This window comes from Rhipicephalus sanguineus, chromosome 3, assembly GCF_013339695.2.
Source record: "Rhipicephalus sanguineus isolate Rsan-2018 chromosome 3, BIME_Rsan_1.4, whole genome shotgun sequence".
NCBI lineage: Eukaryota > Metazoa > Arthropoda > Arachnida > Ixodida > Ixodidae > Rhipicephalus > Rhipicephalus sanguineus.
In genome coordinates, this window is record NC_051178.1 from 2,915,891 (window position 1) to 2,940,734 (window position 24,844).

The 24,844-nt window shown below is 49.3% G+C and overlaps 1 protein-coding gene across 2 annotated transcripts in view; it reads right to left on the reverse strand.

Annotated features, from left to right (window-relative positions):
- LOC119386408 (ATP-binding cassette subfamily C member 4) overlaps nt 1–24,844 on the reverse strand; it is a 1,176,877-nt gene that overhangs the window by 950,083 nt on the left and 201,950 nt on the right. For both annotated transcript variants that reach the window (XM_037653719.2, XM_049414333.1), the window contains one exon: nt 22,507–22,725. In XM_037653719.2, the coding sequence (XP_037509647.1) occupies nt 22,507–22,725 (219 nt within the window). The remainder of the gene's footprint in view (nt 1–22,506; nt 22,726–24,844) is intronic.

Genomic DNA, 24,844 nt, shown 5'->3' on the forward strand with positions numbered 1-24,844 from the left:
GACCGCGTACGCAGCAACCAGATGAGAACATGCAAGAGCATATCATGGATGCCACAGAAGTTCTCGACGCGACGGGAGACACTTCGTCAAGCACAGATGCTACAGGATTAAGCAGAACGCCTACTCAAGACGCAAAGAAAACAACAGTCAATGCGTCCGAGGAAGCTGCGGTAAACGAAGAACCGAGTGGACCATGCAAGCAGTTGGACCAAAATCGTCCTGACCAGCCTGTTAAGGAACAGGCCGTACCTTCAGAGACCGCGCGACGTACAGCTCCGATTCAAGCAAGGAGAGTGACACAACGAGTGAGAATCGGAAGGTGCGCCTTCGCCGAACATCGAAACACAACGGAAATCGTCGGCGGTCGCGATCGAGGAGGCCTGGTGGGGGTTCAAGAGAAGCCTCACCGTCGGCAGTAGCCTATACAAGTGATCACAAGGGACAGTAAGCATACTGTTTGTAGACATCATGGTGCAGTCCGAGCGACTCAATTTTGCAACATTGAATGTTCGTGGCCTTAGGTCTTTCCAGAAACAGGCTCATCTCCGCATGCTTTTTACAAGGAAACGACTCGATTTTGTCGCCATCCAGGAGACAAATATCTAGAGTGACTAAGACACTGAGAAGGCCCTACGGCCCTTCCTGTCCAACTATAACGTTTGCGTTTCACACGCAAAGGGTCTGTCTGCGGGCTGCTGGTCGTTTCTGACAAAGAGTCTACCCTGTACAGCAATTAATACTCACGTTGACAGTGAAGGCAGGTACATATGTTGATATTTTGTGTTGCATGGAGTGCCGTGGCGTATTATCAACTTGTATGCATTCACTGAGATTTCAAAACCGGTTCAGTTTGAAGATATGTCCAATCTAATTACCTGTGATTATTTCACTGTACTAAAGGGCGACTGTAACTGTGTATGCAATCCGAGTGATCGCAACAATCCTAATAGTCACCGAGACAGGAGTGGTGAAGTTTTAAGCGGTATCATAGATAATGCAGGGCTCAATGACATCGGTACTTTCGGTCAAATAACTGCGTATACTCGACTTCAGGGAAGCTCTTCTGCTCGCCTTGATCGAATTTACGTGTCTTCATCGCTCCTACCTAGGGAACTTTCGTGCAGCACTGAGCCAGTTTCATTTTCGGATCACTGTATTGTTATCGCAAGAATTGGTGCAAGCCGCCGGACGCATTCCGACCACAGTGGGCACTTTGGAAGATGAAATCGGACATCCTAAACGATGAGGAATTCGGTAATACAGTTAAAGAGGCAGTGAGAAATTCTTTTAGATGCGAAGTATCTTATGGCGGAGTTCAATCCGGTGGTGGTGGTGATGTGCGGCGGGACCACCCTTACTGCGCATGCGCATACCCTCTCCCTCCCCTCTCCACTTCCCCTTCTCCCCTCCCCCGTTCCCCTCCCCACTTCCCCCTCCCTCTCCCCTCCCCCTTCCACCTATCCACTTTCCCTCTCCCCTCCCCCTCTCCACTTCTTCTCTGCCCTCACCCTTTCCACTCTTCCTCTGAAACGCGGGCTAGACATGCCGAAATTCTCTCCTGCGCAACGCCGCGATGAGCACCAGCGCATGCGCGTCAGCTCCCCCTCTCTCTCCTCTCCTACGCTGCCCCCCTCTCGCACGCCTGCCGACCGCGTTCCCCGCTCCCCCTGTGGGAATTAACGTCCAGGCTAGAGGGAAGACAAGACGCGCGTAGCGTTCCTCTTCGCGTTCCAGATACAGCAGACATTATCTTGCAATTCGAAAGGTACTACAAGGTGTTGTTTAGTGCTCTTCCTGATGACCATGGTGGTGAAAACAAAAATTTTCTTTCTCTGTTAAGCCCACTGGGCGAAGATGATTGCGCAATCATTAGTAGTCCCATCACTTTAGAGGAATTTAAGCACGCCATTCATCAACTACCTTTGCCAAAAACACCTGGCCCTGATGGGATTCCTGCTGAATTTTACAAATCATTCAAAACAACTCTCAGTATCATTCTGCTGGATATATTTAGACAAAGTTACGTCATGAAGACTCTCCTCCAGTCTTTTTGCAAAAGCCATACTGCTCTCATTCCAAAAAGGTCTGAAAAGGAAAAACTTCGTTCCGTTGAAGGCTACAGGCCAATAGCGTTGACAAATCTTGACTACAAAATTTTTGCTAAGATATTATCAAATCGGTTACAGTTGGTGATGTGAATACTTATGGTTCTCACCAGACATGTGGAATTAGGGGTCGCTCCATACAAACAAATATTCACATCGCTCGAACACTTTTTTAGTATTGCTACAGTTGTCAAGGACAGCTTGCTATGCTACAGGTAGACCTTGCCAAAGCTTTTGACCGTGTCAGTCATTCCTTTCTGTTTTCCTTCTGGAACATGCAAATGTTGGCTGTGTTCTGCTGGAAGGCGTTAAACTTTGTTACAATGACTGTTCAGTTCGTCTAATTATTAATGGCCATCTGTCAAAGCCGGTATTTATTTGCTCTTCTGTCAAGCAAGGCTGCCCAATGTCCCCACTGCTGTTCGCACTTTATCTTGAACCGCTATGCCTGAGCATAATACGATCGAATAGTATTCGCGGAGTCAATATATTAGGCAATGAAGTTAAGGTATTGGCCTATGCAGATGACGTAGCTTTCTTTTGCTCAGACAAACGAAGTGTTGAGAATGTGGTATCTACACTAAGTAAATTTGGCATTGTATCAGGTGCTCGTTTAAACACATATAAATGTTTAGGATTATGATTTGGATCATAAGGTAGTACGCCGGAGAAGTTCGCAGGAATTAATTGGGCTCGTGTTCCACCAAAGTACCTCGGTGTGCCGCTAGATGCGTACAGATTCAGCGCACGATACTGGAAAGAACGTGTTCCTCAGCTTGAACGACAAGCCCAAACTTATGTTCCACATCGCCTTTCCATCTTTGGGAGAGCTGAAGCTTGCAACACATTTTTAGCCACAAAGCTATACTATGTATTGCAACTTATTCATTGCGCTCGATCTTACAGGGCTTTCATCGGAGTTTCGCAACTTTCGCGTGGTCTTCGACGTTTGAACCAATGAGACGGGACAACCTATTCAGGCCAGTTAAGGAGGGAGGGCTGGGTTTAGGTCATTTATATCTATGGCAAATTGTTTCACGGTTCTACTTTTTTCGCGACAGTTCCCATCCCATTATTCGATCATTCTTGCAGATTACGTCTAATGCTTTACCTGACTTGATTGTTTCCTGAGATTTCTCTGTACGCCCGTGTTTGTGGGTATTTATGCCGGAAGTTTTCATCGCTGTTCGGTTTCTCAAGGTCCGGTTTTCCATAGAATATCTATACACAGTATCACGCAAGAGACTCTACTAGGATTTGTTATCCATGCTTTTTTCACCTCCACTTTACCGCTCATTACACTCTGACCTTCCAGGACATGATGTACTAAAACGAGTTCGGAAAATGTATATTTCAGCTGATACAAAAACCTCCGTTTACAAACTCCATACTGATACACCGCCGGTGAAATCATGGTTGCAGAGGAAAGGTACTTTTGTTTCTTCAGTTAACTGTCGTCTCTGCGATGTACGAGAGACAGTAGAACACTGTTTTATTAGCTGCAAAGATGTCATTCCCTTTGGGACGTCCTTCAACGAACTGTTCAAAAATATTTTTACATTAACTCGCATGCTATACGTTACCTTCTCCCAAGGTCTCTTCATGATGTGCCCTTTGACATGTTTCTCCTTATGGGACAGCACAGTCTGTGGAAAACGCGCATGCAAGACCGTAATGCAGAACTAACCACGGCTTCAAGTATGCATTTCATGCGTATGGCTCTCCATCTAAAGGACATCTACGAAGAACTTGACATCAGACCAGACTGGCAACCCATCTTGATGAGGTGTTCATCCTTACCAGCCTCCACGTGTGACAAGCTTTGAAGAACTTTCCCTGTTTCTCTGGACTTGCACAGTATATGTGCATGTAAGCCTTTGAATGCCTGTGCAGTGCTTGTGCCATTATTGTCGCTAAGTGAATGCATCACTACGTCATAGCATTTGTGATAATTTCAAATACGCATTATCATAAATACCATCAAATAAAAAAGCCGCACATCCCCGAAGGGGATCGGGAGGAAATGCGAATGCATTTGGGTGCACCCGATGAGTGTGCGATTAATTATTGAACAGAGACGAGAGTGTGCACCTAAGCATTATTTATTCATACGTCAGCACCTGTTCGTGTTATCGTTGTACCTGACGGCCACAATCACCGCCTTGTGGTCGCTGAAGTGCACGGTCAAAGGGTCTTTGAGAAGCATACGCGTGGCACAGTTTCGCGTAAAGACCAGATCAATGCAACTCCCGTGAATGGTAGTGGGGCACATGTTGTCGGAGGCGGCAGAGAGACAATGCATAGAGTGCTTGGTCTGCATGTACTCCCCCAGCCACTCGCCACTCTTCTTGCGCACGTCAACGTTGAAGACGCCGACCAAGACAATGGGATCAGAGGGTTTGGAGCGCACACGCACACTTTCCATAGCCGCGTCCAGCTTCGCGGCAGCGGCGTCCCGAGCGAGGTTGGGCGCGAGGTACACGGTCACCACAAAGACTCCGTCTCCGGTGTAGGCAAGGGTGTACAAGTCCTTGTACGGAGACGCGTCTCGAACGGGAGACGTAGCAACGGCGTGCGATATCAGTTCCCGTACTCGCATCGCGGAGCGAGCTGCGCGATGCGAGCGCCCTCACTGGGTACACTCCTCCTCTCCCTTGCCCTCCGCGGCTCCGCGATGCGAGCGCCATCACACGCCCGCGCGCTCCTCCGCCCCCTTGTCCTCCGCCGCTCACCACCTGCTCCGGTTGCTAGGCGCGGCGCAGCTGTTGCTAGGGGCGAGGAGGAGCGCACGCGGAGAGATTTGTGCGCACGCCGACCAGGGACGCACGACAACCCCCGACTAAGAAATGCATTCGCATTTAAAAAAGTGACCGTGGCGCAGTGGATAGCGTGCCCGGCATCTATTGTTGCGCACCGAGCGGTCATGGGTTCGGTGCTCGTTGACGGAACTTTTTTTCTTTGTCATCTGATCGTGCATATTTTTTGACGTTATTTCGGTGACGGAAATACGTCACTGAAGTCTTCGTGGACCCCGGCATAAAACACTTTCGTGTTAAAAAATTACACCATCTCCAGCTAAAGGCATCCATGTGTCGATGCGAAGCAGCGGAGAGATGGTTAGCTTGAGCGGGAGCTAAACGCCATGGCTCTCGAAACGCCAAGCTCAACGTTAGGCCTGAGTTAGTGAAAGGCCCATCAAGACAACATTCAAGTCGAAGCCACTGCTGCGATCTAGATTAGGCGGGAAGCGCGTCGCGAAGACCCCAATTTCAAGCAAATTCAAGCGCCCAAGTCATCGCTTTATCTCTTCTCATTCTGTGCAAAGTAGCGCCAGGGGCGTAGCGAAGGTCGCGCACACTTGGATAGTGACAAAGACTGTCCGCGACCATGGCAAAAGGGTAATTACTTGACCGGGAGGGGTACAATGGGCAGACGGAACCACCGAAATGCCGCATTGTCCAAGCTCGGCGGCCACGGTAGAAAGGTAGCCGTTACTAAGTGTTTCGGCCAGGTTTGTTCCCTGTCCCTTTGTCGAGTTCGGACCCACCGAAAAGTGTGGAATGCGCGTCTCCTCAGAGCTCGTCTAAAGGGGTGCGTTTGTGTACACCCAGCCGTAAGCCCACATTATGATGAATGCACCTTGTATTCAGTTTGGAAAGAATTTGCTTTTGACAATGTTTGGTCCCCTGCTGATGAGGAGGGACTGTCGCCATGTTTTGTAAACTTCTGCTTTCCTCCTCATCTAAGCAGTTGATATTGAGATACTTGTTAGTGTTAGTGTTTAGAAACATAACTGTTAGCGCTCGTGTAGAGAGTCGCGCCTTCATTTTACAGAGAGGAAGGCTGAATGTGAACAGCCTCTGTGTAAGATACAATCTGCTGTTTTGACAGACTATGCAAATCTGAAGGTCAGTGTAATTTAGTTTCTCCTTGTTTTGTGTTTTATGCGTGAGTTTGATTTCAGTTTTGTTTCTTATTTTGTTAGAACTGTATTGGCCTTTCTGGGTGCGGTACTCGTCTGTTGAACGCAGTTACAGAGCGTTTCAGCGAAAGGCTAAGCTTTGGCGGATGTTGAGAACCCTTCTGAGTGGCACCAAAGCGCGAGATTTAGAAGCGCTTAGTGTTGCGGATGTAGTTTCGGCGACAAAGTTAAGTCATCTACAGCTCCTTCGGTCATCGCCAAGCTGCCTATGTATCATTTGAGAATCGCTCGCGAAGAAATTCTGATTGGTTTTGGCAGTGTCACGTACCGACACTTAGCTAGAGGTTCGTCCGTTGCTCGTGATGCCGTTTTAATAGCTTAGCGTAATCTCGAGGAAATCCACAAGTGTTGAAGGTTGGGCGAGTTGGTTCGTCGTACTTGAACTGGTATAGTGCATTACGGGGAAGAAGAAACGACCGAGCAGACCGACAAAAGAGGACAGAGCGCTCCGCCCTCTTGTGTCGGTCTGCTCAGCCGTTTCTTCTTCCCCGTAATGCGCTATACCAGTTCAAGCTCGAGGAAATGTTGTTCTTTTACGCTGGTCTGGCGGTTTGATCAGCATTTGGAGGGCACTTGCTTTAACCAGACTGCTTTGGCTTTGAGTTGATTCTTGGTAGTTCCAGTGAACCGTTGCAGGGCCGTAAGTCACCCGAGTTGGAAAGAGCGGTACGGCCCCAGCTGACAACGGTCAACCAGCATCCCATCATCCGAGCTGCGCGCAACAGCTCGAACTGTGGATGCATTGTCTTTCGGCGGAGTTGCTGTTGTGCAAGGGCATCCATGATCAAGGAAAGGAGTCAGCACCTGCCTGTAGAGGACACTTCACAATCGACTGATACCTGATTTAAGGCCGTGCCGGTCCGTGGTTAGGGGAGTCGCTCCAGCCGACGTGGTCGGGCTGGCAGGCTCTGTATTGCTTTAACCTGCTATACCTGCTATAAACGTTGTTACTGTTTTGTAAACGTTTTCCTCCTTGATCTGATCCTAAACTAAAGTCGGTTCCCGGCTTACATCGACACGCAACTCCCGTGCGTAACAGTGGCGGCAGCGGTGGGACACCACGATCCCGTATTACACCCTGTGCACCAGAGGGTACCCCCTACTCCTAAACACTGCGTCACATCACATCGATTCCCACAGTGCGTGCGATCTGCCAGATGTTTTATTTCGTTAGATTGTTCCACGGCGTCAATTCACATTACACAAAATTGTGCAGCTGTGTTTCATGCATAAAGTCTAGGAAGCACCTGTGATGCGGACCGTACATACATCGCTGCAAGTCAGGCGGCCTGGTGTGCTGAAGTCCCACACGCCGCAGGTGGCATCGACGAGCCGGTTGGAGCCCAGGGCATGTCCATAAAAGGTGTTTCAAGTCTGCTTTCTGCAGTGGTTAAGCACGAAATGGGCAGCTGGGAGTTGTTTCGATGTACGCCCCCTTCGCGCGGATTGAAGGCATCACTGTCGCACTCACGCCAAATCCTCTTGTTCAGCGTGGTGGTGTGTTCTTCCTTCTTGTCTTCGTCTTCTCTATATGCCGATAACACCATCCTATGGGTGAAGACGCGGACCGATGGACAAGTCGAAAAGACCCTACAACAGTGTGCAAAATTGGACTAGATGGTTTAACTTCGTTGTTTAAACAGCGCCAAAAGACGAAGACACGAGGAGGAGGACCACACAGGACAGGCGCTGGACTAGCAACTGTTGGTTTTATTTAGCAGAAAGGAAATAAATACACGTAATGCGACTGCGTGCGCATCATCGCATTAACGATAATTATCACTTCTTTCAAGCAGGCTAAATTCGCAATAAAGACAGAGAGATGGGGTGGAAATGCAAACATCATTGTTGTACTTAATGTGAAATGCTTCTATAATTTCACGAGAACTTTGCTCAACGTGCCTGCAGATGACATGCGTGCGATTAAACAACGGTTTACAACCACAAGAACGACAATGAGCAGACAGATGTGATGTGACGTGCCTTTTAAAGTTGTATTGTGCTGGTGTAGTCTCTCGTTAAGGCAGGCACCCGTCGGTCCAGTATATTTCTTTCCACAAGTTAGCGGGATGTCATACACTACACCACACGCACATGATACAAAACGGGTGCGATGATTGACGGAGCACAAATTTCTCCGGGACTGGCCATTCTTCTTCCTGTCTATCGCGGCACATGCTTTTCCAACCTTACCACGAGCAGAAAAACACCAATTACGTCATAGCCCTTAGCAATCTTTTTGAGCCCATGCGAGAGCCCATGGACATATGGGATCACGGAATTCTTTGGCTTTTTTGTGGCATTGGTGCGCTGACCCGTTCGAGAGGCGGACAGATTTATTGATTTTAGCAACGTCCGCGAAATGGACGATAGGGTTGAGACAGGAGAGCCGGCACTCTTTAGTCTAGCCAATTGTTCCTTAAAACTGACTTCAATTGTATGAAAGCACGACTTTGTCAGTGCCGTGTTTAGTGAATTGTAGGCAATGCCGTTTTTAACTATCGTGGAATGCCCAGAACAATAACTAAGGAGCGATTGTTTTGAGTGCGGCGAAAAGCACCAGCATAGTTGCTCTGGCTCAGCAAACAAAGACAGGTCTAAATACTGAATGACACCATTTTTAGGCAATTCAGTCGTGAAGCGTAAAGCAAGGGCATTGTCTTTGAAAATATTCATCACTTCACGAAGTCCGGGAGTTGCAGCGTATCTCGGGAGGATGATTAGAAAATCATCAATGTAACGAAATACCTGAATTACTAATCCCTGCACCTCCTTATGTATTGCACGGTCAACAGCAGATAGAAAAACGTTACTGAGGACAGGTGCTCCTTTTGATCCCATGCATATGCCCAATTTTTGAACATACACACCACCTTCTCATGTAATAAAAGTCGCTTTTAGATAGAAACTAAGCAGTTCCAAGAAGGCCTCCGCCGATACACCACACTTGTTCCTGAACGCAAGTTCATCGTTCTATTGTCCCGAACAGAAGACGAAGAGGAGCGGTAGCCACAAGAGAAGACAAAAAAGATCGAATGTAGAGATTAAACAGTTAACAGCAACAGTTGATCAGTCTCGGATCCCTATTTTATATTTGGCGCAGCCCGACATGGTGTGGATAGAAGTAAGAGTTGGTACTACTGCTGCGGGACAACCGTACGTCACGTCCGACAAAGCTGAAGACCAGCAACAAGTCGAACTCCAGGAGTCAGCGACGTCACCAAGCCTGCTACAGTTCATCGCAAGCAAGGCGAATGACAGCGAGGCGGACCTCATCAGCCGAGGTACGTGGAAAATCAATATCTTTGATGTGTGTTTTAACTTTCATTTTGGTCGGCGCAGTGCCTCGAGGTTTTTGCCTTCACCATGTATCATCCCGACCAGACGGGCTTCCGTCAAACATTAAACTTAATCAATATCAAGATGTCCGACTACGAAAAGCACTTCAGGCAGCTAACCCATGAGAAGCAGTTTTCAACTGGCACAAACCAGCACATAGCGGTGCTTATTGAGCAGATGTTGCAATTGCAGGCATTACAAACTGAGCAACATGGACGATTACTTGCTGTGCTAACGGAGACACTACGCGCTAACACCGGTCCCAAAAATGATAGTCAAGCCGGACATGTTCGATGGGCCGTCCTCGTCAGCAACTACTTGGCTAAAATTCTTCGAGTACGCTTGTGAGAAGAATAGGTGGACGACTTTACAAGAGAAAGTGCAGAATATGAGGTTGTTCCTCATTCACAATGCCAAGAAGTGGTACGAGCTCCGAATATTTGACCATAAGGATGATTCCTGGGATCAGTGGACAGCAAGTTTCATCTCGGCTTTCGACCAAAACCCTGTCGACCTGTGGGAGAGGGCTATATTTTTCAAGCAACGTTCAGGATCACTAATTGATTACTTCTATGAGAAGAGACGGCTGTTGCAGTTAGCAGGCCCTGAGCTGCCTGAATCATCTATTGTGCCTTTAGTCATCCATGGTATGACGAATTAATCTCAAAAGCAAGTGCAAATAAGATCACCCAAGACTGTTGATGAATTATTGGGGTGTCTTAAGGACGTTTGCCATGAGATGTCTCGGCGCGCTGCACAGCATATCTAGAGTCATTCAGTGACAGTTCCTGCAGATAATACAGCGCCAGCAGTGACAACAGCCCCAAGAAGTACCGCTTCATACTATCGGCCTAGCAACGGAGACCCCCAGGAGACAAAAAACTAATAATCGTGGGTGTAAAAAAAAAAAACAGCCCCACCCGTGTAACCAAAATGAGGCTGTGTACTTCATTTAGTAAAATGTTTTACAAACTGCACTGATTATAAATGGAAGAAGAGTAAATGCATTAGTTCACACAGGAGCTTCAGTAATCCTGATCAATGAAATCATGATGAAGCCAGAGGAGATGCGACGAGGCAAAAGGATAACACTTAAGAGCTACGATGGATCATCTCGTACACTGCATACCTTGACTAGAGCTAATGTACTGCCACGCCCGCTCCTTCTTTTATTTTGATGTGTTCGAGTTTGACCAGCAAGGACGGTTATCAACGCTCGACGCTGGCCGCGAAGCAGTGTTCGAGAAGCTTCACGATTTTAGTAGAGCGTTTTGTTAAGATTACGCGCCGCACGCGAATGTTCCAGCTTTGTCGAGAGATAACGCCGCCACCAGCGATATTGCTGGAAACTTCCATAGCGCCTATATAACCCTGGAATGCCTGAATTATGAAACCGCTGAAGAAAAAAAATTGTTTTTCATTTTTGAGCTTTAAATAGGAACCGTTACTTAAATCCGCAGTTGTATTATCTAAAATGCAACTTTAATGCACAGTTTTAGGTATGTCGCGAATTCGCGACAACAGGCACTTAAGCCAATAGTAGCTCAATGTGTTCAATGCAACGCAAGTATGGCATCGCGCCATCACTGAAGCAGATCTCTTCAGGGCGGCGTAAGTTTGACTTTATTGTCTCCTACCAATCACGTGACATCGTGTCGGCCACCGTGTGTGCCCTAGAGTCCGCCGCCCAGTATAGCCGACTTCTTGGGAGCGGACGGAATGACATGAAGGTTACGGCACCGAGAAATAGATCTAGCTCACCGCGAGACAGAGCCAGTCCTTTGTTCGGATTTTTCGGCGTCGCAAACAGATTGCTCTGCTGAACGATGTGTTCCGTGAAGGTGTCATGAAATTCCTTGAAATATTCAATAGGAGCTCGGACAATGTCACATTGAGGATGAGCGGCTTTCCAGTGCGGCATTTCCCGCCGTTCTTGACAGTGTTTTTTTTTTCACCACACTGCACGTTTTAGGCACTAGCTTGGCTGGTCTACCACATCTTCATCTTCATCCTCACTGCTCGATGAAGACACTCGTGCTTGTGCATTAGGATCGGGATCGACATCGTCGTCTTCGCTGTGATTGAGACAGCGGTCGTCACGTTTATCTTCAGGTGGCAAGCGCGTGCGAAGCTTTTTTCCCATAAAATGAGCGGAAGTTCATCATGAACTTGTCATACTGGCAGTCATCACTGACTGACTCCAATGCCGGATGTCGCGAATTCGCGACATACCACTGAAGTGAGGACTGGGCAGGAAATTACGTACTTCAAAACAACGTGACATGTCGTGTGAGACCTCTTGTATGCGTGCACATCGAAAAAAATTTATAGGAGATGGAACTTACGTCCCTTGCGCAGAAAATAACGAAGAAGTGAGAGCTGTTGCACGTGCTTCGCGCTCTCCGGTTTCTGATACACAACACTGGGTTCCGGCTTGCAATACCTTGCATGCAATGGCGCTAGATGTCTCGTGCTGAAAGCTATGTTCGATGCAAATACGTGACAGCCGCCGGTGAATGCATCAACGCGTTTCGTGTGTTACTTAATCGACGTCTTTCGGTATGTCGCGAATTCGCGACAACCGGCAATGAAGGGATAAAAGCCGACGCGCTTGACCGCTTGTCAGTTGATCGACGGACGACGCCCTGTTCGCCGCTATCATTGTACAGCGTGTATTGCTGTAGTTCTAGTTCTCATTTTCCGGCCACAAGTTCGGCCAAATAAGCAGTTTCATCCTGCAAACGCCGACTGCTGTCTTCGTCGACGTCACGACCACGTGACATCTGGTGGAGGTGCTGCTTCTTCCATGATCCGGACGCCCCCGCGAAGCGCTGACCCAAGCCCAAGCCGCGACAAGGACGACGACAAAGAAAGCCCGGATCGTCCAACGAGCCGCAGGTAGAAGGGACTGCAGCCAGAGTACGGGCTCCTTCTCGAAAAAGCCAGGCAGCCCAAGATCCCAACATCGACCGCAGCGACGATGACCGACCCCGTACAGCCTGCGCCGATCCTCCTCCGGCAGCCCAAGGAGCCGCCAACCTTCCGCGGGTCGTCATTTGAAGACCCGGAAAGCTGGCTCGAAGCCTACGACCGATTCGCCCATTTCAATGGCTGGACAAGCGAAGACAAGCTACGACATGCGTACTTTGCCTAGGAAGACGCCGCTCGTACCTGGTTCGAGAACCAAGAGCGAACCCTGACAACGTGGGACACCTTTCGCGCCAGGTTCCTCGCGACATTCACGAGCGTCGTCCGGAAAGAGCGTGCTGAGGCTCTGCTCGAGAACCGCGTCCAGATGGCAAACGAAAACATGGCGCTCTTCACGGAAGTGATGACAAGGGTGTTCCGTCATGCAGACCCTGCCATGCCCGAGGACAAGAAGGTCCGCTTTCTTATGCGAGGAGTCAAACAGGAGCTCTTCGCCGGGCTGATGCGGAACCCCCCATCGACAGTTCAAGAATTCGTCTCGGAAGCAACGGCCATCGAGAAGACGCTCGAGATGCGCACCCGACAGTACAATCGCCGCGCATTCCAAGACAGCGCAGCAGTTCATGCCCTCGGCTCCGACGACTTGTGCGAAACGATCCGAGCCATCTTGCGAGAGGAGCTGCGAAAGCTCGCACCTTTTGCACAGCCCGAAGTGACGTCGATTGCAGACGTTGTACGCGAGGAAATCCAACAGTCACTGGGTGTTCCTCAGCCGGCACCGCCGCAGCTGCTAGCAATGAGCTATGCTGCTGCAGCCCGACGCCCACGTCAAAACGCCGCGTCGCACCAGCAGTTCCGCCGCCAGGCACCACCGCCGCCACCACCGACGTCATACCGCCCGCCAGCCGGTCAGCGATACACGCAGAGGAAGACCGACGTTTGGCGCGCCCCCGACCATCGTCCACTCTGCTACCACTGCGGAGAAGCCGGCCACACCTACCGCCGCTGCCATTATCGACAGATGGGACTGCGTGGGTTCGCTGTCGACGCGCCGCGTCCACAGCAGGGTGAACGACCACGTGACATCGCCGACTATCTGGCAGGAGCGCAGTGGACCCCCCGAGGACCTTCCCGATCGCCGTCGCCAGGCCGCTACGCGTCAACCCAACGCCGACCATACACTGGCCCAACCCAAGGCCGGTCACCTAGCCCGCATCCGGAAAACTAAGGGCAGCAACCGATGGAGGTGCGGTTGCTGTACGACGAAATACCGAAGACCCTCCGCCGCCGACGCCGCCTCCATGACGAAGGCTTTAGGACACGACGCGAACCCCTGACGACGAAACCTCGCGGACCGAAGTAAACCTGACGACGCAACGTGGAAGCAGCGGAACAAACCGACGTAGCCGTGACCCGACGCCACGACCTAACTGCAACGCAAGACGACGAACTAGCGACCTCGACGTTCTTATTGACGGCCACAGCGTCACAGCCCTCGTCGACACCGGAGCCGACTATTCTGTCATCAGTGGACCGTTCGCCACGAAGCGGAAGAAAGTTAGGACAGCCTGGGAAGGCCCCGAAATCCGGACAGCTGGAGGTCACCTCGTAACGCCGGAGGGAATCTGCACAGCGAGACTCACCATTAACCACCGGATTTATCCCGCCAACATTGTAGTCCTGCAGCGTTGCTCGAGAGATGTCATCCTTGGTATGGACTTCGTAGGCCTTCATGGTGTAATCATCGACCTGAGATCTAAGTCGATAACACTGTCCACGGAAAGGGCACTACCGCCGCACACTCCGCCAAGAAAGCACGCTTTGAATGTGCTGGAAAACCAGGTCACCATTCCCCCTCGCTCCAGCGTCATCATTTCCGTCGGCACTCAGAAATCAGCAGACCTGGAAGGCGTTGTTGAAGGCGACCAGCACCACTTGATTAACCGCAAGATTTGCGTCGCAAGAGGAGTAGCAGAGCTGCGGGCAGGGAAAGCAACAGATATGCTCACGAATTTCAGGAACGAGTACATGCACGTGAGCAAAGGCACGACGATCGCCTACATCGAAGAAATCGTAGAAGCCAGCAATGCTTTCGGCCTCACCGATTCTCCCGAGCCTACTCCGACGTATAAAGCGCCGCAACCAGCTTTCGACATCAATCGCAGCCTTCAGAAGCACAAACAAGAACAGCTCAAAACCCTGTTCTTGCAATACAAGGACTGCTTTTCGTCATCGTCAAGAATTAGGCAGACTCCTGTGGCAAAACATCGCATCATAACAGAGCAAAGCGCCAGACCACTCCGTCAGAGCCCGCACAGAGTTTCGACGCGAGAACGTGAGGCCTTGAAGAAACAGGTCGACGAAATGCTACGCGACGACATCATCCAGCCGTCGAAGAGTCCGTGGGCATCTCCGGTGGTGTTAGTGAAGAACAAGGATGGGACTCTACGTTTTTGCGTCGATCATCGTCGCCTGAACAAAGTCACGAAGAAGGACGTGTATCCCCTTCCCCAGATAGACGACACCCTGGATCGATTACAAAACGCAAAGTACTTTTCATCGATGGACCTCAAGACCGGTTACTGCAAATAGAAGTCGACGAGAGAGACCGAGAAACGACTGCTTTTAAAACACCAGACGGCCTGTTCGAGTTCAAGGTCATGCCCTTTGGTCTTTGCTCGGCACCTGCGACTTTTCAACGGGTTATGGATACAGTACTGGCTGGCTTGAAGTGGCAGACGTGCCTCGTGTACTTGGACGACGTCGTTGTGTTTTCCTCAAACTTCGACGAACACCTTCGGTGCCTTGAAGTTGTACTTCAAGCAATCAAGACCTCCGGACTCACCTTGAAGCCTGAAAAGTGCCGCTTCGCGTACGAGGAGCTCTTGTTCTGGGGTCACGTGATCAGCAAGGATGGTGTTCGCCCGAACCCTCGGAAAACAGTTGCCATCGCTGACTTTCCGACGCCCACCGACAAGAAGGCCGTACGCCGTTTTCTCGGCTTGTGCACCTATTACAGACGTTTCGTCAAGGAATTTTCACGGATCGCCGAGCCACTGACGCAACTCACGAAGGCCGACGTCGTATTCAGGTGGGAAACGTCGCAAGTTCAAGCATTTCAAGAATTGAAACGACGCCTCCAAACGCCTCCCATACTTGCGCATTTCGACGAATACGCCGATACGGAAATCCACACCGACGCAAGCAGCGTAGGACTCGGCGCCGTCCTTGTGAAAAAGACCGACGGATTCGAAAGGGTCATCAATTATGCTGGCCGGTCGCTATCAAAGGCAGAAATCAACTACTCCACAACAGAAAAGGAGTGCCTGGCCATCATCTGGGCTACATCAAAGTTTCGCCCCTACCTCTACGGCCGGCCCTTCAAAGTTGTGAGCGACCTCCACGCCTTGTGTTGGCTAGCTAACTTGAAGGACCCTTCAGGTCGCCTCGCACGGTGGAGCCTACGACTTCAAGAATTTGACATAACCGTCGTTTACAAGTCGGGAAGAAAACACTCCGACGCTGACTGCCTGTCCCGCGCCCCCGTCGACCCACCGCCGCAGGACGACATGGAGGATGACTGCTTCTTGGGAACCATAAGTGCCGAAGACTTCGCCGAACGACAGCGAGCGGACCCAGAACTCAGGGGCCTTGTGGAATACCTCGAGGGCAGGACCACCGTTGTTCCCAAGGTATTCACGCGAGGACTGCCGTCGTTTTTCTTGCGCAATGGTGTTCTCCTTGAGAACTTCTCGCCGCTTCGAGCCGATTCCCTTCTCGTAGTGCCCTCGACATTGCGACCAGAGGTCCTCCAGGCTCTGCATGACGACCCGACGTCTGGACACCTGGGTGTTTCTCGCACGCTCGCAAGAATACAGGAAAAGTACTACTGGCCGCGCCTTGTCGCCGACGTAACTCGCTGCGTCAAGACCTGCCGGGACTGTCAGCGACGCAAGACACCGCCGACTAGGCGAGCCGGACTTCTGCAGCCTATCGAGCCACCTCGACGGCCGTTCCAGCAAATTGGGATGGACTTGCTGGGGCCGTTCCCGACGTCCAATACCGGAAACAAATCGATCGTTGTAGTTGTAGCTACCGACTACGTGCATATCAAGAACTGGTGCGTGCCATATCTTCAGACCCAATCCTCATATTACCCGATTTCACCAAACCATTCGAGCTCTGCACCGATGCGTCCAATTACGGAGCAGGAGCAGTGTTATACCAAAGAGACATAACCCAAGACCGAAGCCACCAGTTGAAGGTCATCGTTAATTATTCCTACACCTTTTCAAGAGCTGAAGTAAACTACACGACCAGGGAAAAGGAGGGTTTAGCAGTTATGCTGGCGTTGCGGTACTTCAGAAGTTATTTGGAAGGCCGTCAGTTTAAACTTTTCACAGACAATCAAGCACTGACGTGCCTTCTGAGCCTTACACAACCAAAGGGCAGAGTAGCAAGGTGGATAAGCGAAATTCAGCAGTTCACGTTTGATGTCAGCCATAGACCCGGCGATAAACTACCTGACGCGGACGCCTTATCAAGGTTGCACATAGCGCAAACATATGGCTATCAAGAGGCGCACGTTGCAAGTGTATGGGAAGGCACCTAATATTTAGAACTGATGAACGGAAAGTTTGTTGTGCCTCAAAGCTGCATATCAAAAATATTGAGGCTCTATCACGCTACACCGTACAACCGCGAAAGAAATGCTCTCGCGGAACGCCTCATCCGTGACTTGAAGACATTTCTATATGCGATGACTTCCGTGAATGATGGAAGTAGGTCCTTGAGGCAGCGGTGAGGCATCACAACCAATCTCACACGGGTGGACTTGGCTTGTAGCCCTCAGTTTGCTGCCTTTCAGAAGACGACGTGGCTACCAGCAGATTACGAACTTGGCATAGTAGAGAAGATTCATATTCTTGAATGCAAGAAGACGATCGAGGAAACCAACACATACAAAAGTTCAATGAAGGCGTACTACGACTTGCGCCATGCAACTCGCATGCCTAATATACAACCCGGATACATGGTACTGGTGCGGAAAGGTCTTGATCATTCGAAGAATGCTTTTACAGGTCCTTATATAGTCTTCACAACAGTGAAACAAGGTATACTGAGGTCTGTGCACTTCGAAGGACCATCCGGCAAGACAGAAGTGACAACCATGAGTAACCTAGTGCCATACCATCCGCGGAGGGATGGCGATAAGAGACCCGGAGGATGTATTGTCCCGAACAGAAGACGAAGAGGAGCGGTAGCGACAAGAGAAGACGAAGAAGATCGAATGTCGAGATTAAACAGTTAACAACAGCGACAGTTGCTCAGTCTCGGATCCATATTTTATAATCGCTATGCTCGGTTGTGCATTGTTTTACAGCCGTCATGAGCTTGTCCTGAGGTATAGAGTAAAAGAGGTCCTCTACGTCAAAACTTTCCATGGAACAGGAGGCAGGGTGTTGGGAGCTCAGGTAATTAGTAACATGGTCAGAACTAGGGATAAGGAAAGGATCTTCTATTCTTAGTGAGGAAAGGTGCCTTAGGAGGTAACTGGAAACAACTTGTTGTCAGGAATGGCGTTCAGTAACAATGGAGCGAAAGGAATGGGTAACTTGTGCGTCTTTACGCTAAAGAAAATGCTGAGCCTGTCTTCTTTTGCTTTTTCAACCAAAGAGGCGAGACGTAAGGGCTATGACGTAAATGTAGTTTTTTCTGCTCGTGGCAAGGTTGGAAAAGCATGTGCCGCGATAGACAGCAAGAAGAATGCCCATTCACAATGAAATTTTTGCTCCGTCAATCATCGCACCCGTTTTGTATCATGTGCATATATAAGAAATATATTGGACAGACGGGTGCCTGCCTTAACGAGAGGCTACGCCAGCGCAATAACACTTTAAAAGGCACGCCTACTTCACATCTGTCTGCTCATTGTCGTTCTTGTGGTTGTAAACCGTTGTTTAATCGCACGCATGTCATCTGCAGGCACGTTGACCAAAGGTCTCGTGATATTATAGAAGCTTTTCACAGCAAGTACAACAATGATGTTTGCATTTCCACCCCATTTATCTGTATTCATGATTGCGAATTTAGCCTGCTTGAAAAAAGTGACAACTATCTGTAATGCGATGATGCCCGCCCAGTCCGATTACGTGTATTTATTCCTTTCTGCTCAATAAACACAACAGTTGTTAGTCCAGCACCTGCCCTGTGTGGGCCTCCTTCTCGTGTCTTCGTCTTATTGCGCTGTTTAAACTATGAAGACCCTACAAGCGGCGTTTAATACCGCTGTGATGAAGCAACTTTAAAAAATGCGAGTGTAGCAGACGACAGCGCTGCATCCCCTAGAAGATGACGAAAATGAAGGGACATTGAAGCTCGCGCATCGAAAAAAAAAGGAAGAGAAGTCGCTCGCGCAGAACGGAGCTGTTGGAACGGCGAGCCGACAAGACGAAGCGAGAGAGCCCAGGGCGAACCCGCAACTACGCGCGAGGTTCAGAAGGCCCGGTTCCTGTCTTCGAGCCGCTGACGTCCTCGGGGCACGGCGTGTCGGCGTGACCCGGCACGAGTTCTGGGTGAGGTCTCCTGCGGACATCTCAGGCACGGCGAGCGTCCTCGAGACCCCGGAGCTGCTGACCATGTCCAGCGAGCCGACGTTGATGACGGTGTGCGTCTACGCCTAGGCCTGGCGATGCCTTCTGCAGCGGGACGCTGACCTGTGTAGCCAAGCGACGGCTGCACCACGAGTACGCAATGGGTTCCACGTCAAGGCACCGGGCTACGGCACAGACTTGTGAGACTGCCTGCTCCTTTTTGTTATGTTTGCGAACCGCGTGCACGTGTACTTGTAATGTGTGTCTTTCGTTGAATATAACTTCCTGTGTTCCGCACTGTCTCCATCTTCCTCGCGTCACGCGCCTTGCGACGTGACTAACCTCACCATCACAACCGCGCAGAGATATACGAGGGCGGTCTGAAAAGATCTCAGCCTGATGTAGAAAAAATCAATTTGGACCTTCGAAATTATTTTTATTTTTCAACATAGTCTCCTCTCAACTCTACACACTTGGTCCATCGATGTTCCAGGCACAGGATTCCGTCCTTAAAATGACTTTGTGGAAGTTCTGGAAAGTACTCACCCACAGCAGCAATCGCTTCTTGATTTGATGAAAAAAAAATGTTGCAGTTGCTTAGCTCGGCTATGCCAGGATAACGTAGCGTTAGCAAAGGTTCAGCTGATTGTTCTTTGCTTTCCTCATTGTCTAAGATTAGCTTGATTATCATGCTAACTGCTGCTCCAATGACACACATACGGTATACGTATTAAGTGGCACATGTATATTTATTTTGCCAGGCAACTACTTCGGGATCCCATGAGTTAAGCTTCTCCGCTCTTCTGCGCCGTTGATCAGCATTTGCGCTCTTCTTCTCCATGGCTAAACCACACTGGCAAACGCCAGTCAGAGGCGCTATCAAGCGGCTCCAGCGCAGTGTCAGACGGCGACTGCACAGCGAAGGTGAATAGCTGCGCGCGCGCCGGCGCCAATACGTCTGCCAAGGCTACGACGTCGCTCCTCTGGAAAGCGCAGACCGGCGGCGGCGAGTCGCGCGCAGCGGCGCTGGAGTGCGCGGGAGTTGCAGGCTCCAGTGCGTGACACCACTGATCCTCGCGCATGCGCAGCACGGCTCTTGGGGATCCACGCGAAACTGGCTCGGCTATTCCAGTGTAGCTAACGCTACAAAACGTTGCCCACCAAGAAAGATTTTGAGTTTTGGGAACAGGTGGTATTCCGACGGGACCAAGTCAGGAGAATAGGGTGGGCGCTCCAAGAATTCATACTTAAAATCGTGCAATTCAGCCATCGCAAGATGCTCTTTGTGCACCGGTGCATTGTCTTCATGAAAGATGATTTTCTGCTTCTGCAAACCTCGTCTTTTCTCACGCATTTTCTGATACTATTGAGTTAAAAGGTCATAATATTACTCTCCAGTTACGGTTTTACCCTTTTCAAAATAATCCACAAGCAGAATGCCTTCAGCGTCCCAAAAAACAGAGGCCACCATCTTTCTTGCGGAGGGAACTGACTTGGCTTTCTTTGGTGCAGAGGACCCGGCTTCAGTCCACTGCTTTAATTTTTCTTTCGATTCCGGTGTGTAATGGTAAATCCAAGTTTCATCCATTGTTATAAATCTGCGCAATTTTTGTTATACAGCTCCAAAGCATGCTGTGACATCATCATGATGTTGCAGTCAGGAGTAAGGATGCGCGGCACCCATGTTGCACAGAGCTTGTTCATGTGCAGTTCTTTATGTAAAATGTGACCTACACTTTCCACTGAGATGCCAACAGCCTCGGCTATTTCGCGCAACTTCACTATCCTGTCTTCCAAAATCATATCGTGCACACGGTGAGTCAGTTCAGGAGTTGTTGCACTTTCTGGGCGCCATTCGCGCGGGTCATCTTCAATGCTCTCTCTGCCGCACTTAAACTCAGCAGCCTATTTCTTCACTGTGGAGTATCAAGGCGAATCTTGCTTGTAAATTTTAACAAACCTTTGGTGAATTTCATTCGGAGATAAACCTTCTTTTACAAATCACCGCATGGTAATCAAGCTTCTCCATGCCTTACAGTGCTTCACACTACATCCACTGTGATCGACTGTCAAAGCCAATCTGCTAATCGGCACTAGATGGCGTTTCATGTGAGACTTGCAGAGACTTGTAAGAACGTGCGCATGAGTGCTGCAAGTCTTGCTACATTAAGTCTTACACTTAGTCTTACAAAACAAGAATCCTAGCAAACCTTCGTGACAGGAGAGACGTTCATATCATAAGGGCGCTGGCACACTCGTCCCTTCCTGGAAACGAAGCTGCGCAGAACCTTGCTCTAGGGCTAACGGACAGAAAGGAGCAGCCACCGGTAACGGAGACAGATCGGATCGCTAGCTTCAAAAAGATAATCAACCATTACAGATTAAGGAGGCCCGGTTCCCCCAGGCACACTCTTCGGTTATTGGACAGCACGCGACGTCCAAGCGCCCTGTACACTTACCCGAATCTGGTGGAATATCATAATTGTTACCGGGATTTATATATAGAAAAAAGCAAGTTTTGCCAGCAAGGAACGGACCTCGAAAACAAAATTTGCGCTTGCTCTCGAGCACCCAGACAGAACAAAACATATAAAGAGGGACAGTATTCGCGGCCCACGCTGCTCTGCTCGGATACAGATGACCCGTTCCAAGCAGATCGGCAAGCCGAGGATGCCGCCAGGGTCCAAGGGCTCCTGGCCGTCACTTAGGAGACGGAAGTAATCCCTCGTAACTTTTCCGACTCACAATAAAGCTGTTCCTCCTCCTCCTATTTGCTAACCTTAGTAATATCCAATGGTAAGTTGCATTGCTTTCAGTTGCCAGACAACTTTATTGAGAACCGACCGCTAATGAAGCCAAGGTAAGTATAGGGGAGGTTATATTGTAGTAATTATGATATGAATGGGAAGAAATTATCGTGGGCCAAAAGAAAACTTGCCGCCGGCAGGGACCGAACCTGCAACCTGCTACGTGACGTCAACCTGCGAAGTGCTAAGTGACGCCAGCAGCCCAAAAAAAGTGTGCCGCACTCCCCACACGCCGTCATGACCACGAGCAGCGCTGACTCACTCCTGGGTTTTAATGCGCAAATATGCCCGATAATGTGGACGGGAGGACGACCGCCGTTGTATCACATTTGGTAAAGCATCGGACGCGTTATTTGAACGTTTCCGGTTCGTTGCCCGCATGCGACAAGTTGTCTTTTCGCCCTCTTTATTACTTCACATTTCAATCATAATTACTATCAAATAACCTCCTTCATACTGGCTTGATTGTCTAATGGTTCTCATTAAGGTTGTGTCTAGCAAAAAAAAAAGAACAAAACAAGCCCGTACATTTTTTGTTGTTTCATCGAGTGCTGCCATTTGTGATAGTGCGGCGGACATATCAGAAGACGGAAAATATCGATTGGTCTTAGCTGAAATTTCCCTAAAGTGGTTCAAGATCAAGTTTCCTCTGGCGATTTGATCCTAGTGCTTGACCACTTGACGAGAGCTCACGCAGCCATGCATGCATTATACCACGCCTCTCTCATTTCGATGCAACGAAATAGACTTACCTTTCTGTAAACGAGGCTGCAGCAAGCTATGCGAATACGCATGCCAATTCGCTGCATGTTGAAGAAGTACGGGTGGTGCGTGAAGATGTGCATTCCTCCTAGGATCGAGACACCAGCCGCTGACAGGTAGAACTCGGTCTTGCTGATTGACTCTGGGGCGGCGAAATAGCGGACCACCCATCCCAGCATTACCGGCTGCATTACATTCTTGAAACATTCCTGGGAGCAATTGACGAGAAAATGCTGTTTGGTATCTATATAATCAATCGTGCCTTTAACAGCGAAGCTGTTTCGCAAATCGTTTCTTTTGAGTCGATCGCAGAAAGCTATCATCATCCTAACGGTTATGTGCCACTGTGCGGCTACCTGAGAACGAGTACAGAAAGAGAAACAAACAAACAAACAAACAAACGGAAATACGGAAACAAAGATATCAAAAAAGAAACAGGGAAAAATTCTTGCCGAGAAATATCCCTCACGAGGCGCGATTCTAAGCCACGTACCCTCAATCCGAAGGCGAACGTCCTAAGCACTCGGCCAACCAGGCACATCACCAGACCACAGCACAGAAAAGAATGAGAAATGGAGAGAAAGGAATGCAGAAAGAAAAAAGGGAGACAGAGAGAACATCAACGAAAGAGAGAGAAAGAAGTAGAGAAAAAATCGGCAGATTCCACCTACCGTGGGAGTCGATGTTATGCGAAGCATGCGGCTGGAAGGTGACTGTGGCGTAATAATTTAGTGAGCGAAACGTTACAAAATGACGCTAAATATTTGTATAAAGTTTATACGCACACATATGTGTTGAAGAGCCACATATCTGTTATATAACGAGGTGCTTACAATGGGGTAACGCTGCCAAGCTGGTATGGGCATTACCAATACCAGAAGCGGTAAGCTGATATGTAGTGCTTATACTAGTCACTTATGATGGAGAACGCACGCACGTTTCACGAACCCGTGTGCATGTGTGGAAGAGGTTCTTGACAGTTCTTGAACAATGTAATCATCACCGTGGTCAGTGAGCACCAGGAGCTGGTCATGACTTAAGTTATTGCATCCCGTCGTGATCGCGGTGACGAGGGGTCCATGTGTAGTGAAGTCAGGGGTATAGTACAGCTGTTGGAAACCATGGATGCCTCGGTCCTTTCGTCGACAAACTGTGTGTTGATAGAGCCGGCGACATGTCGGAACCTGAAGTCACCCTTCGCGTTGGTGAGGTAGGCCGTCGAGGCTGGTAGGCCTGGATATTGCTACGCAGACCAACATCAGTGGATAGCGTTTGTCGTATTCGTAGACTACCTGGGCGTAAGTGGCCTACGTAGCCTAGTCTAAAAAGCGGCTGTCAATTAATCTGGCAGTATCCTCGGTCAGCATGAGGCCATCGCCCAACATCGTAAGAAATGAAGAGGACACTGCGTCGTTCTGGCGGACTAAGTGGACATTACGGTGCGATGATGTGAATATCATACGTAACTTTCGTTAATGTATTCATCCGGGGTTGAGCAATGCTCTAACCCATATATGCCCAGAGTCCTACATATAGGACGCTTCTTTGATGCCCTCTAACATCGCTATTTCTTTAGCTGATGACACCTGATTGCCACTCAGAATGCTTGGGTTCGATTCCTGCTAGGATCCTAATTTTCATTCTTTCCATTCGTCGGCTCAACGCTGTCGGTGTAGGTTTTTCTTAACGCTCTCGCATTTAAGTTACCAATGTCTGTTCTCGCCGTTCCTCGGTAGTTATAAACTGTCAATCACCTGTGGCGCATACCCGTACACCACCGTCCGTGGTAAACGGGTATGTGCCACACGTGTCTTGAGAAAGTTTGACGACGTACGCGACAGGATTTTCACGTTATTCATGTCATGACCCGACAGTCATATTCGTCATATGCCCTTACCCTCCAATAAAATTTGTTGCGGGGCTAGTTGGTGCATAGTTAAGTATAAGACGGTGGCGCAAAAAGGGACAAGGACGAAACAGTCTCTTCTTCCTGTTTCGTCCTTGTCCCTTTTTGCGCCACCGTCTTATACTTAGCCCTTACCCTCCCATGCCGATTTTGGTCTACACCATGTTAAGGAGGCTATGATGAGAGCACCCAGACGTAGGCGGCTAGATAGATAGATAGATAGATAGATAGATAGATAGATAGATAGATAGATAGATAGATAGATAGATAGATAGATAGATAGATAGATAGATAGATAGATAGATAGATAGATAGATAGATAGATAGATAGATAGATAGATAGATAGATAGAAACGCTCAAAGTGCCAAAGGTTCGCTAAGAAATGCTTCGCATTTAAAAGAGAGAAATAGAAAGCAAACAT